The following is a 14,215-nucleotide window of genomic DNA, read 5'->3' as shown; positions in this document are numbered from 1 at the left end:
TGTTAACACTATTCTTCAAATGTTCAGTTTTTAGTAAATGAACAGAGAAGTTTCTCTTCAGCTATTAGGCAGTGGTTCAGTTTTCGAGAGTGTTACTATATTACCTTTTGACTCGGAACAACACCACTGCAGAATGCACGGTAAGCACCTCTGGCAAGCACATTTATATTCACTGTTTTCCTCAGGTAACCTCCACTTGTTCTTTACCAAATGATATACACAATTTGTAAATCGTACACTTTATTCAACAGAAGAACTCATCCACCAATGACAACAACATCTTTCAAAGCCAGAAACAGCTCTTACGACTAAATTTTCTGGTATTCTCTTCATACATGTTCCATTGCAAAAAGGATTTTAAAATAATAACTTCTATTTACAGACTCATATGTGCCTACGCTGATTACCAACTGACTTTTGAAAACTTCTCAGGGACAGATCCAAGGCTGCTGAAGTGAACCTCACCAGCAACTTGCGCTGTTTGGAATTAGAAGAAAAATGAAGCTGATCGTAAAAAATGAATTTTTTCTGCAGTGGTCTGACCACAGCTGACAATTCTGTTGGTGCCACTGTAAACAACTTGCACATGCATTTTTGTCACATTCCATTTTTACCAGCCAACTCATTACACTCCCACATAGTCTGTCCTGCCATTCGTATAACTGTCCTCTGAAACACATAGATACATTTAAAGAAAAACTGTAATATGGTCAACACCACAAGAAGCATGTAAAAAGAACTATCCCTCTCATTCAAGGGGTTTCCTAACACAGAGTAGGAACGTACTCAAACCTGTGCATTCTTTTACAAATGCGTAAGACTTTGTACAGCTTGACTTCTGTTTCAGTTATATGTCTATCTGAACACCAATAGCTGGCCTTTTTCTTCCTATTTTTTTTTCTTCTCATAGCAAGAAATGCAGATACAAAGGGACAAAAATGTCTTATTCCCTCTGTTATTAAAAAATAAATAAAATTGAACTTCATTTTACTTTTCTCTTGTAGTTTTCATACCTGCATTCCTTTCTATTCAGAACCCAGCTTTTTTTCCCCTCAGGCTCTCTTGGCCCAACTCTATAGCAACAGGAGAGCTGCAGAAGACATTCTGGATGCCACAGCCCGCCCGGCCGTGCAGCCCCTCATAGCTCACGATCGTTTCGGCAGCGCAGGGCATAGCTGGAGTCTTTCTTTTTGAGGGGGTGCCCACTTGCACCAAACAGCTGCGCCAAGAACTGAACCAGCACTTCTCAAGCTTCATGAGAGATGTATAATGGGTATCATTGTCCACAAGGTAAAACAAATGACTTCTACATTAAAGAAGTTACAGTACTCAGGCAACATACACTCGTGTACAGGGATTTTCATTCGTCTCATTTATTCAGCTAAACATTTCAGCTTGTTCTACTTGAATCGTTAAAACGACAGTAACTGGTGTATAGTTAGCCAAGTTTTTAAAAACAAGACAAAACAAATCAGGATGAAATGCCATTCGGTTGGTGACTTCATTCTGTTAAATACTCTGCCGTGTTTTTTTGTTTTTAAACAAACACAGACTGCCTTTGCAGGGCCTAAGGGTCTACACGCACAGAGACCACTGTAGGATCAGGGCTTATACCCAACAGCCATAACACTGTCAGATCTCGGGTCAAGACTAAGGACAAATTTCTTTTTCACGGAAAGAGTATCAGGGCATGTAGTTAATATATAATAGCAGTTGATGCATTTCTCACATGTCCCTTGCCAAGGAGCTTGAGGCATTGTGCCAGGTTGGGGCATCGTGCCGATAAAAGACATCTCCCAAAATGTTCTATTACAGTAACTTATCATTAAAACAAGTGAACTGAGAGTCTTATCCCTATCAGAGGGGAAGAAAAAGCAGGAAAAGTGAATAACATCCAAACCCAATATATAGGATGCCAAACCTGCTCATCTACTAACAGTCATTAAAAAAAAGCTTAAATCAGAATCTTAGGAAAGGGAGGAGGCATGGAATGAGATTGTTTTCAAGGATAATATACTTTGCACATAGCAAATGCACAGACAGTTGAATTTGAGGTACTTATGAAGCAGGGAGTGCCTCACAAGGACGAAGTTTACAAAATGGTCTTGAATATGCTCATGGGCTTGCACAAGTATGGCCTTTATAGATAACAAATATGACACAGAGCATGTAATAGCTATACGTAGAAAGCAAGGAACAAACAAGCAGCTGTAATTTCAAGTACATGGAGGTACAAAGGAGTTCAGGAAAGAGAGAAGAATTAACAGTGGAGCCCTGTGCAACACCTGGATTCCCGTTGATAAAGCAAAGATGAACATTATGCAAAAAATCTTGACTCAAATCATGACTACTAACTCTCAACAAGAGAGGGCACAGAGGGAGAACTAACATTTTCTTGCTGCTGTTTCCCTTCATACAGCAAAGGTTTTGCTCTGCACAGTAAGGAAGAGGTAGCTCAGATGTATTTCAGCTGCTGATATTGTTAAAATATTCCCCATAGACAGAGTATAAATTTCCTCACGTATAATACAATATTGAAACAATATTGCCAATGAACATGGTACGCACATCAGGGCAGATCACTTTTGGAAATATAGGAAGTTATCCAAACCAGTCAGGTAACTGACTTAAGTTATCCAAACAAGCAGGTAGCAATAGTGAAAACATTAGTGAGCTGCTTAGTCTGGAGAAATGAGGAAAACAAGGTCAGTACTTGTGTATGTCTTAGGACCAGTAAAGAGGCAACAGAACATCATCATTTGTTCACAATGCTATGAGGAAGATGACATCCTATGGCATGGATATTTGCGTGGAATTAAAAAAAAAAAAAAAAAAAAGATGACCCTTAGCCAGTCATACAAAAAATCATCACATTCTTGAAAACACTTATCCATGTCGAGAAAACATGACATTCAACTCATATGCTCCATTCCCAGTTGCACCATTTTTGTATATTCTGTTTGCTGCAGCATTTATTGCCTGTATATTAATTATAGCTATAAAAGTCAGCGGATCTATAATAATCTGAGCTCTGAATACAATGGGTGGGTTAGTTTACAAAGCACTCGGGGAATGAAAAGAAACTTCCCGTGATGCTTTTGTAGGAAAACTTGTAGTAACAGTTGAAAAATAAAACTACCATGTCTGAGAGGTATCGATAGAATATTTGTTATTTTTTCTCTCTGAACTTCTGGTTTTAATACTGCAATCCATTATGCTATGCTGTATTTTGATAGAGTAGGCTTTACACATTCTTTAATCCTCAAAGCTCGTCTAACTGGTTTTGTTCTCCTGTGCCACAACAGCACAGCATAGCCCACACTGCAGCCATACCACCTGATCTAGAAAGAGCTTTGTGACAGAATCAGGCCAGAGTTGCCAAACTTATTTACAGAGATCTGGCTGTATGTTACCAACCTCACACTGGAACATCTGGCTGTGATCTCTTACCGTTGCTAAGTATTTCTTGGCGAGAATCAGAGATATTCATCATCAAAAGTCTGTAGGACAGTAACCAGGTGTCCCAGAGGCTACCCTGTGCCCCCCAATGAAGCTAACAAAAAGTCCATTTCAAGCACCTATCCAAATCAGTCTTCCAAAAATCTTTCCCTCCTGATACCATTCAAACTATCAACAAAACAAGTCTTAAAGAAAAACAAAGTAGGAAAATATACGAACCAAGCATCTACTTGGACGAAACAAATCACCCAGAAAGCACAGATAAAGACAGAGAAAATTAGGATGTTAGCTATTTCCCTGCAAACCCCTGACAATGACTCACAGAATCAATTGTACCAAACAGACGATTGTTGGGAGAAAACACGATCATCAATGAAACAAAAAAGCAGCAACAAAGCACACAAAGGAGGCAGCTATGAGCTCATCGCAACTCCTGTTTGAACAAATTTCATGGCTGTAAACATCATGCAATTCAGTGTAACTGTACTGTAGGTTGAAGGAGAGGCTTAATTCCTAATGCTTCACCAACTCTAAACTTTAGACCACTAAGACATTCTTTTGGTGGAGGCTGCAATTTTGACAGAAATAAGGGCTTGACGCTTTCTGGAAAATGTGGTCACAAATACGAGCTTGCATCCTTAACACTCTTCTCTCCTTCCAGAAAAGCTGACTTTTGCATGATTATTCACTGGAAAAATGTCCTCATGCAAAGAAATTTTTTGTAGGCAACCAAGAAGCAGAACTCTGAAGAAATATATTATGAAATCATCACGAGGTACAAGTAACACCTAACTATGTAGCAGCAGTCTCTTAATTAAACCTTCTTCTGGAATTAACAGGCAATTCCGATAGGCACCCACTTTGCTGCCTTTCCTCAGATCTCATTTTTAAGCAAACCTCTTGCCTCAAAAATTCTACGAGTTCCAAGCACCTTATGGAAACCTGTGGGAAAATGGAAGCAAACCTAGGTCTAAAAAGACATCAGTAGACAACATCACGGCAGAATTTCAAACTGTGGGGAGTGGAACTTAACAGAACTGAAATGGTATTTCATGAAAAGCTTCCTGAATTGTGAAGCTTCTTAAACATATTTTACTGTTCAAAATTTCACCACTTACCCCCTGTAGCACAATATGTGAGCAATGCTTTTAAAAGTGTTTACCTCTATGCAATGTGTCACAGTGCTGATTATAAAAATTTGTCCACCACATGCCGCCCAAATGGTCTCCTCCATCACAAGTAGACTTCTAACAGGCAGAACCCCCAGTTTAACTACCTTCTGGGGTTCCGTGTTCCATGTCCCATCTTCAATAAAAAAGAAGAAGAAAGGTTATACACAACAAAATAGTAATCTTTGTTTTAAAACAGTTTTGAAAACACTATATCTCAAGCCTACTGCTTGAACTCTGCAATTTGTCACTTCAAGCTACACTGTGATTTATGTATGTTTAATTTTAGCTTCCAGGGCAAGTTTGTAAGGGTAATACAACATTAAGGGAAAAACCAAAACCAAACACTCATATATTTGTTAACGGAACAAATTTTATCTGGATTAACTGATAAACAAGGAAACCCACATCGCTGTTTTGATACAACTCTTTCCTTTCCAGAGGAAATACAGTCAGAAAGCCAGGGCTGATATAATTTTCTCCAATTCTGGAGGAGCTCACAACTGACCTATTTCAAGGTGAATCAACTTCCAACTAGGACAGAATCATCCTTCATGTGAAAAGTAGTCAGCAATATTTTACTGTAGGTTCTCAATAAAGCAGATGTAGCTCAGATGACTCTCTACGAGCACATTGATGGAATGGACTTCCTGCTACTAGATGCTTCATTTAAAAAGGAAAATGTTTTTAATAAAGAAATTAAAACTTAATTTTGTGCCACAGTTTCACTTTTCCTATTTTTTCTGCTAACTATAATCCACAGTATTTTCGGTGGACTGCATTTAGAAGATTCAAATTATATTATGCATGTGTATGTGGTACAATCAATTATTCAGAGACCTGATAAAAATTGCATGCTGTCACTTACCGCTTTGGTCACTCACTTTGAAACAAGGCTTAGCAGATTATTTCTCTCCAAATTTATGAGCTAGCAACATGGGCTTCTTGAAATAGTTGTAGCTGTGTCTTTTATAGAAATGATTTGACATACTAAATATATCAATAATAATTTTAATAGTTTTATATTAGTTTATTTCTATTGTAAGCGCTCATTGAACATAAAGTCACAAAGACTGCACTTCTATCCATTATGCTTTAGTAATAATATAAAAATCTGTTGAAGTATCTTTTTTTATACTGAGACAAAGTATGTCAAGAAGGCCCTATTTCCTCACTTTAAAGCCTTCTCCCTGCATAAGCTGCAGAAAAGTTGTCTACTGACACTGGTTTCGACTCAGTAACCATTTAAATTTTGATTGATGAGACCAAGGTAAACACATCTTTAGGCAAGCACTTAAGTACAACTTCTTTTCTTTTTCCCCAGATAAAAAGTGCATCTTTTATTACCTGCCTAAGTAAAGGGGTATGAAATTTCCTGCTTCACAATAACAGCAGCAACAGCAACAACGAGAAGCCTCAGCTCCGGAGTACTTCTCATTGCTTCTGCCATCTGCATGGTACAACCTGCTCTGAGTCATTCTCAGGATGTGGCTCTCTTTCAAAAGCATCTTTGTAAAAATGACATTTATTTCAGGCCGTCAAAATAATTTTCATTATTTTAGTTTGCAAGTGAGAAGAGTATTTCCAGTTATTAGCCTGCAAACTCTCCCAGCGATGTCAAAGTCACTCTGTGTTCTTCGTGACTCATATGTACCATTAGTAATAAAGAAACTTCTGGAAAAGTTTTCATTTGCTAGCAACCACATTATCTTCAAATTAAATTCTTCAGTGGAGGCTGCCCGTACCCTGTGAACGCTTTAACCACTGCAGGCAGTTCAGTGCAAAGCCTTCAGGGAGCGGAGCCGCACACGTGTGCATGTCCTGACCTCCGTTGCCTAAGTTATGCTGACTGCAGAAGTCGTAACAGCATCCAGTACATAGGACCCTCATGTTTGCTTTTCAGGGATAAAACCAGCATAATTCTAGTATATTCTCACTGTCTTTTCTGAAGGATAAAGACCGTGAATTTGGGCAAAGAGCAGATATGCTGAGCGAGAAGCTATCTGTTCTTCTGTAGTTATATTTTCACACTGAACAACACATTAACATACAGACAAACCCATTCACTGAACTCAACAGCTCTTTCTCTTAAGTACATTCAAATTATACGTTAATCTATATGTAAAGCACAGCTGATACTTAAGTGACACGTGAATGGGGATTTTCAGGATCTCAACTTTGGACTTAGATTTAAAATTTGCTTAAATTTCATTTCAAACATCTAAAGTTTTTTTGTTTAATTTGGATCTTTATGCCCTCAACTTCCATGCAACTCCTCAGATGGCTAAGCATTAAACCATGTTATTAATTTTGATCAAGTCTTACTTAAAATTGTTAGCTAGCACTTGTAATAGCTTTTGAGTGAAAAGGAAAATTAGTACTGGTGTCAGGTAGAGTTAGATTGCAAAATAAAAACCCTAAAATGGGCAAGAAGGTGAGTTCAGTATTACCAATGTTATGAATACTACCAGTGTTATGAATAATTGATTCAACAAAAGCGCATATCAAAATTCAGTTCTCACAAAACCATTTTCTGTTCGTGCTGTTAGCACAGCACTTAATAATCCAGTTAGCTTTAAGAGTTCAGTGGGACTGGACAGACAAAAAAGGTGAGATAGATACCTGATGTCTTTCATGGTACCATGACTTCGTGCAAAGAAACTGCAATCCCGCTTGGTATATTGGCCCAGGAAAAATCCAAAGCTATCACTCTACCCAAACACCCTAGCCATGTGATAAGGCTGTTCTGTATTACCTTTTTATTTCTTGCTGCAAACATTGCTGTCTTCCAGATCAGACAGCATCTGAGACAGATGAGGGGGAAAACAAGGGCAGGGGCAGTCTCTCCAGCCTAGTAATTCGGGCAGTATTTAAATGATGGGTCAGGGTGTTCTGGTCCCTGTCTCAGTGAATGCTTAATTAATTATTTGAAGCAGAACAGCACCAGGAGGAAAAACTAAGCACTGTGCACCTCTCTCCTCTTACTTTGTAGCAGCCAGGGAAATCTCTTGAGAGTTGGAAGCATGGGTACAAATCCTCTCAAGCAAGGCGAAGGATTAAGCCTGGTAATCCAACATGCTTCTGTGAATGCTTTAACCACAGGCTGCTGGCTCAAAGCAAGATCATGACTTCATTTTGCTGACCAAGAATTTTATCACCCATTGCCAAAACTACTCAGCAAGTCTGCGTCTAGTTCACACGTTGTTTCAAGACTATCAAAAATTACACTTTTAAGAAAACATAATACTCTCTCTGCTTTTCTCTCCAGATGTCAGCTCAGCAGACCCTACTGAATACCTGCCTGCAGCACAGACTTCATGCTTGACGTTGGCTGTTTCATGTTATCTGTCTGATCCAAAGTTCACTGCTTCTAAAAATCCAAGTGGTAAGAAATATTATCTCCATTCTACCTGATTCAAGACATACTTATGTAAATAGGTCCAACAACTGGCAGTATCCATGTATTTCAAATTAGGCGCAGCACTTGCAAAAGATATAGAACAGCTTCGTTTGATGTTATAAATCCTTGGATAGTTACTGATTTAATAAACTCATTTTTTCGTAAGAAAAAAGAAAACAAGCATGAAATAGTAGTTGAGATGAGATTTTGTTGGCAAAAGTTTTAAGGCATACAATGGGACAACACCAGTGCAAGGAGCCCAACAAACTATTTTCTGAAGAGCAGGACTTGAGCAAAAGAAATATAAGCAATGGAGATGTATATAAGGCAACTCCCAGAGACCTGGCTGGAGAATACCTACAGGAGTGCCCACAGAAGTGTGGCTTGTCTTAAAATTCTGTTCAGCTGAGGCCTTGTTTCTGTTCTTTAAATAAGCATTGGTTTAGTTTTAGGAAGATTTTATGATATAAAATAAATAATAAAAAGATATAAGATTTAAGAATGCTGAAAAGCCACAGACAATAAACTCTTCTTCTACCTATGAGGTAAGTATATGGATACTGAATGAGATGCAATTGCAGTACATACACTGTATAACCAGAGGCTAGTCTGTATGGGGAAAATCAAGTTATCTGCATCCTGAGCAAATAGAAGATCAAAGCCTGACACCTGAGGAAACAGGAAGGAAACAGTGGGAGAAGAGATAGGGGTTTTCCTTCTGCTTTCTGAGAAAAGTCCGTACAGGTGTTAAAAACACATAAAGATTACTGTATTTGCAAGTTTTAGTTGACTCCGATCTTAAACTGACCACATTAATGCAAGTACAGACTCTTACTATAGATACACCAAATGCCCAGTATGCAAGACATGACTGACACTCTCTGAAACATTACTGTAATAGAATACAGGCATCTATATGAATTGCAGGTACAGCTATTTGCAGGAATGAGATGCGCCTACAAAATCTGAGAATGGGGTCAAATATAAAAACAAAGGGGCTTCTAGAAATAAGATGTCCTAACTTCTGATATTGGCATATTAGATGAATACTTAAAACATGAGAACACAGTTTTTAAGCACTCTTGTGTCTATGCACTAATAGGTCTGTGTTATGCCACTATTTGTAATACCCTCTGTAAGTTTTATTTCTCCAGTAGTTACGTGCCACAGTTTATACCCCAATGCTGAACAGTATCTTGCAATGGTTATATCAGGCTGTTTAGATGCAAAGGTAGGTATCTTATGCTCATAAAATATTTCTAAAACTTTAATGTATGAGGATATAATTTCCATTAGTGCATTTTGTTATTAGTCTCACGATTTTTATCAGTTATCCTTCTGTTCACTCAAATTTAATTGGATAGGAGAAGTTTTAAAATAATGTTAATTTTATAGGACAGAATGTTGGCTATTTTATCTTTTTGTGGTTTGTTTCCACAAAACCCAATGAAGGAAAGTAATATTATTTTACAATAATTTAGAAGTTTCTTCTTATTGAGTTCTAAATAAATTATTACTATTTGGTAATTTTTATAATTATAAATTTATTGGTGCTCTCAAGTCTTCATATGAGATAACCTAATAAAATATAGTTTACCTCCTCAGAAAGTCTTCTTAAAGTTTGTAGTAGTTTTCCCTTCCTTTACACTTTCAGTCAAGCTGAACTGAACATGCTTTTTTGTTGGTAGCTTCCTCTCTTGCTTAGCAGAACTATTGATGATTTCAAGAGAGCTGCCAACACAGCCCTGGGAACAGTGGTTGTTGGTTAATTTGTGCAGTGGAGCACAAACATTTTTTCCATCACATGGTACCTAAACCAGCACTGTTGAGAAGTAAGATGGTAGCTACAGAAGTAAAAAGTTTAGTATATTTCTTATCACTTGGAAATGAGCTGGGAGACTCAGGTCTGCTCTTCTAAACAAGGTGCAACTAGCAATGTCCTGTGCTATACACACAATTATTTGGGTGTTGGACTAGAAGACCTTTTAAAAGCTCCCTTCCAACGCCAAATATTCTATGATTCTATGATTTTTTCCTACATATGCAACAAATTCTTCAGGATAAATAGTTGACAGAGCTCTACCTAAAATTATAGAGAGGAGTGGCGCTGGAAATCCCAGCATGAGACATGCAAATAAGACTGACAGCAATGTCAACATATTTCTGGCAAGAAGTATTAGGTGATATGGCTAACAGTGATAACACAGTGATACACAGTCAAGACAACAGTATTTATTTCTTTCTCAATATCACTGCTGTAGTCCTCTCCCTAACAGCTTAATATCACTCCTTACTTTTCATAGCAATACCTCTCACCACGTCTACTTTAAGTGGTGATCACATGCCAGAACCGCGCTCTTCAGACACACTGAAACAGTGCGTGCATCCACCCAAGCTCTGAAGTTTGACATCTGTGCTTTACATTCCACATATTCCTCCCATCCTACATTTGTCAAAGTACACAACTGTCTTGCCAAATTGATCAAGGTATCATGCCAATGAACTGACCTGCTGCCCCTTCACTGTTGTAACTGTTTCCCCTTACTCTCATATTTTCTTTCAGCTTTGATCTTTTTCCCTGACATTATTCTGCTGAAAACGATCACTGATAAGTGTCATGAGGACAGGTAAGTCAGTCATCAAAATTCTTGACCAACTTCAGAGCTGCCTAAGTTTTTGCCAGTGAAGTCTCTCTGAAGAATGTAAACTTCTGTTCTGTGCGTGGCCAGAACTGCCTCAGCTGTTGTTCTGGTTTCACATTCAATTGCAATCCTCAAAGTTGAGCTTTTCCTCCTTTCATAAACCTCAGGGCCAGAACCTTGCAGTGTACACCTACAGGAACAGGCTCCACAAAACCTACTAGAAAACACAGCTTCCATTAAAACATGCAAGCGACTTTCTCTTAGGGGTCTGTGGGTTCAGTTCTCTCTATGGCAAAAGATTCACATCAGTATCTTTGAGCTTCCAGAAGAGACCTCTAGCCACCCAGGCACGGGCCACTCCGACTGGCAACGGCAGCATTCCCAATCCCTTCTTCACGTTAAAGCTGAGCCACTCTTGAAAGAAAGAGTTAAAGACTGGGTGAGAAGAAACAGAGAAAAAGTTTATGTATTAAATAATCATTTGATAAAATAGAGATCTCTTCAGCTGACAACCTAGCGCCTTAGCTGTTAGGTTACTATACGAGAAACTACATGTCCCATTTCTCCTATCCCATCAGAAAAAAAAAAAAAAAAAAGGCACAATTCAACCTCTGCTTAAGAAACTGATCACAGGTGCAAGCTGTACACCGCGACTCACAAGTGGCACTTCTGTAGTTCAGCAGCACCTGGAAGTAGGATGACATTAAGAAATGCCTTGTTTCAATTTCTTACTGGTTTGCTTGGACATTTCTCTACTCAGAGAGTCACAGAACAGTTGAGGTTGGAAAGGACCTCTAGAGCTCATCTGGTCCAAGCCCCCCGCTCAAGCAGAGTCACCTAGTGCTGGCTGCCCAGGACCATGCCCAGACAGCTTTTGACTATCTCCAAGGATGTAGACTCCACAACTTCTCTGGGCAACCTGGGCCAGTGCTCAGTCACCCTCACAGTAAAAAAGCGTTTCCTGCTGTTCAGAGGGAACCTCCTGTGTTTCAGTTTGCGCTCATTGCCTCTGGTCCTGTCATTGGGTACCACTGAAAAGAGCCTGGATCCATCTTCTACCCACTCTCCCTTCAGGTATAGACATCGGTAAGATTCTCCCCGTGCCTTCTCTTCTCCAAGGTGAACAGTCCCAGCTCAGCCCTTCCTCACAGGAGAGATGCTCCAGTCCCTTCATCATCTGAATGGCCTTGTGCTGGCCTCTCTCCAGTATGCCCCTCATACTGAGGAGCCCACAGCTGGACCCAGGACTCCCAAGTGTGGCCTCACCAGTGCTGAGCAGACGAGAAGGATCACCAAGCGCTGTGAATTTACTTCTAGGGGTGAGCGTGCAAGGGCTTGCTGTGGGTGCTGTACACACAAGCGAGAGGCTACACATACCAATCACACGCTGAAAGGACAGGCGTTGCAATCAAGGCAGTATGTCTTTTTTGTGCCTCTATTCTCTCATCTTAACCAAACTCTTTCTGAAACTACTAATATATTAATTCTTCTGCTCTTTGCCACAATCATTCTGAGTTTTTATTTTCTTTTTCCTGTTCCTTTCCAAGCTCTTTGCAGGATTTTATGGAAAGGAAATGTATATCAATGTCTAGAAGAAAGGAAGTAGCTGGAACTGACTACAGTGTATCAGGAACAATACACCTATATTATATAAAGATTGCGATTTCCCTTTCCTAAGATACTTTTGTGAATGGAAGTCAAACACGCGCTGACCTTTTTTGCTATGACATCACTCAGAAAACACATCTGCTGGGCCGCCTGCAACCATCACAAAGAGGTTTTGTTATGTTTTTTAAACAAAGACAATACACTGTACTTTTTCCTTAACCTCATCTAGAAGTGTTTTGCCTGGAAATATTCCTAATAATTCAGCCTGAGGCAAACACTAAATACACAACATTTCTGACTGATAACTGTGCAAATGTTAATAGCACTGGAAACAAGTTCCTATCACACAAGGTGTCAGAAACTTTACAATGTGCATCACTACCATTCTTATATATAACAGCATTATATATATCTTATAGCAGCATTAGCTCTTTCACGGTTCCCCAAACTAGTGTTCTCACACACATAAAATTAAGGATTATTAAGGATAATTATTAGGCTTCCTGTTCTTAGGATTAACATATTAGCTGACCTACATCCTAGTCCTTCCGTGACATTTTCACAGATCACCATGCTAGCTCACATTTAAGAACTGAGTAGATTTTATGGTATCAGTGCTCCATTGACTTGGCTTTTAATGTACGTTCAAATACATTCAGGCTCAAGTACTCTTTAACTTGTAAGTGAAAATACACGGATACGGACATGTCTCAGTAAAACATGAGTACCCCTCCATAAAAGAAGAAGCCTCACTGTGCACCTTCAACTCCCCACTAATACAGCATGTGTTGCTTGGTTTACGATACATACTTCTTAGCTCCCATTTTAAATAACTTAAGAAAAGACTTTCTGCAGCCAGAGAGCAGTCTGGATGCTGCTGTTCCCTTGTGATGAAAGTCAGAAGAGAGCACTTGCTGTTTCTAAACAAGCTGGGTATTTACATGCATTGAGCCATCTGAAAACAACAGGAGAAATTAGAGCTGTCTGGGTACTGAACACCTAATGACAGAAGCTGTGAGTCTTTGACTGCATAAAGGCATCGAGCCTCAGTGACTGAACTGATCCACTACGCTTTCTGCCAACAGAGCAAAAAACAAGGATCGCAACTCTAATAGAGACTGCAAGATGGATTTTCATCCTAGAAGAAAGATTACTCCTTCTCATTCATGGAGTCTCACAACAGACTATACAACTATTTCACCTGTGCATTCCACAGCGTTTGTCCTCCTCAGGCTTCAAGATGCCTTGCAATGCAGTGACCATATTTCATGTTCACTCTTAAATCTTTCCTTAACCTCCTTTTATGGCAATAGACCAAAACCCAAGTTGAAGTGCATGGCTGGAACATAACCCCTTCTGTGGAACAGACGGTGACCCTGATGAATTACACACAGCTCTTAGGAGGCTGCAATCCCCCTCCCTCCCGTTTCACCGCTAGGATTCCTTTGTTTGGTAAAATAGGTCAGTGCTCATAAAAACACCCCTCAGGGCTGGCTGCCTCACATGACCACAGCAGCCAGCTATAAGGAACATGGATGCTAACGTGGGAGCAGCTGATTCGCACAACTTTCATGAGGCATGGAAAACTGACATAACACACACAGACCACGCTGTAAGGGAAGAGACTATAAGATGAGTCAGAAAAAAAAGAAAAATCAATGTGTACTTCCCAGAGCTTCAGCGATCCTGAAATAGACTGCGACAGGCTCCATGAATATCTAGCTGCACAGAACTGGTATCTTCAGAGGAAGATAAAACAGGGGATGCTATGATCCTGGTCAACGTGACATAGCCTCCAGCTCATAATGTAAATCAGTCCGGTTAAGAGCTCTGCCCCATCCTTAACATCCTCTATAGATACGCAACCCATGCATCCTTTCATACCTATACTGCCAAGGATGCCACTCATGTTTTTGAAATGGTCTTTTCTGGAAGAA

General features: G+C 39.4%; 1 protein-coding gene across 3 annotated transcripts in view; it reads right to left on the bottom strand.

Moving 5' to 3' along the window:
• ARHGEF10 (Rho guanine nucleotide exchange factor 10) overlaps nucleotides 1-14,215 on the bottom strand; it is a gene marked incomplete at both ends in the record, with an annotated part of 99,971 nt that overhangs the window by 11,606 nt on the left and 74,150 nt on the right. For all 3 annotated transcript variants that reach the window (XM_081998390.1, XM_081998388.1, XM_081998389.1), the window contains one exon: nucleotides 4,622-4,764. In XM_081998390.1, the coding sequence (XP_081854516.1) occupies nucleotides 4,622-4,764 (143 nt within the window). The remainder of the gene's footprint in view (nucleotides 1-4,621; nucleotides 4,765-14,215) is intronic.

The sequence above is a fragment of the Phaethon aethereus genome (genome assembly GCF_964289735.1).
Source record: "Phaethon aethereus genome assembly, chromosome: 3".
NCBI lineage: Eukaryota > Metazoa > Chordata > Aves > Phaethontiformes > Phaethontidae > Phaethon > Phaethon aethereus.
The sequence above is the reverse complement of the archived record's forward strand: the minus strand, read 5'-3'. Positions and strand labels throughout refer to the sequence as shown.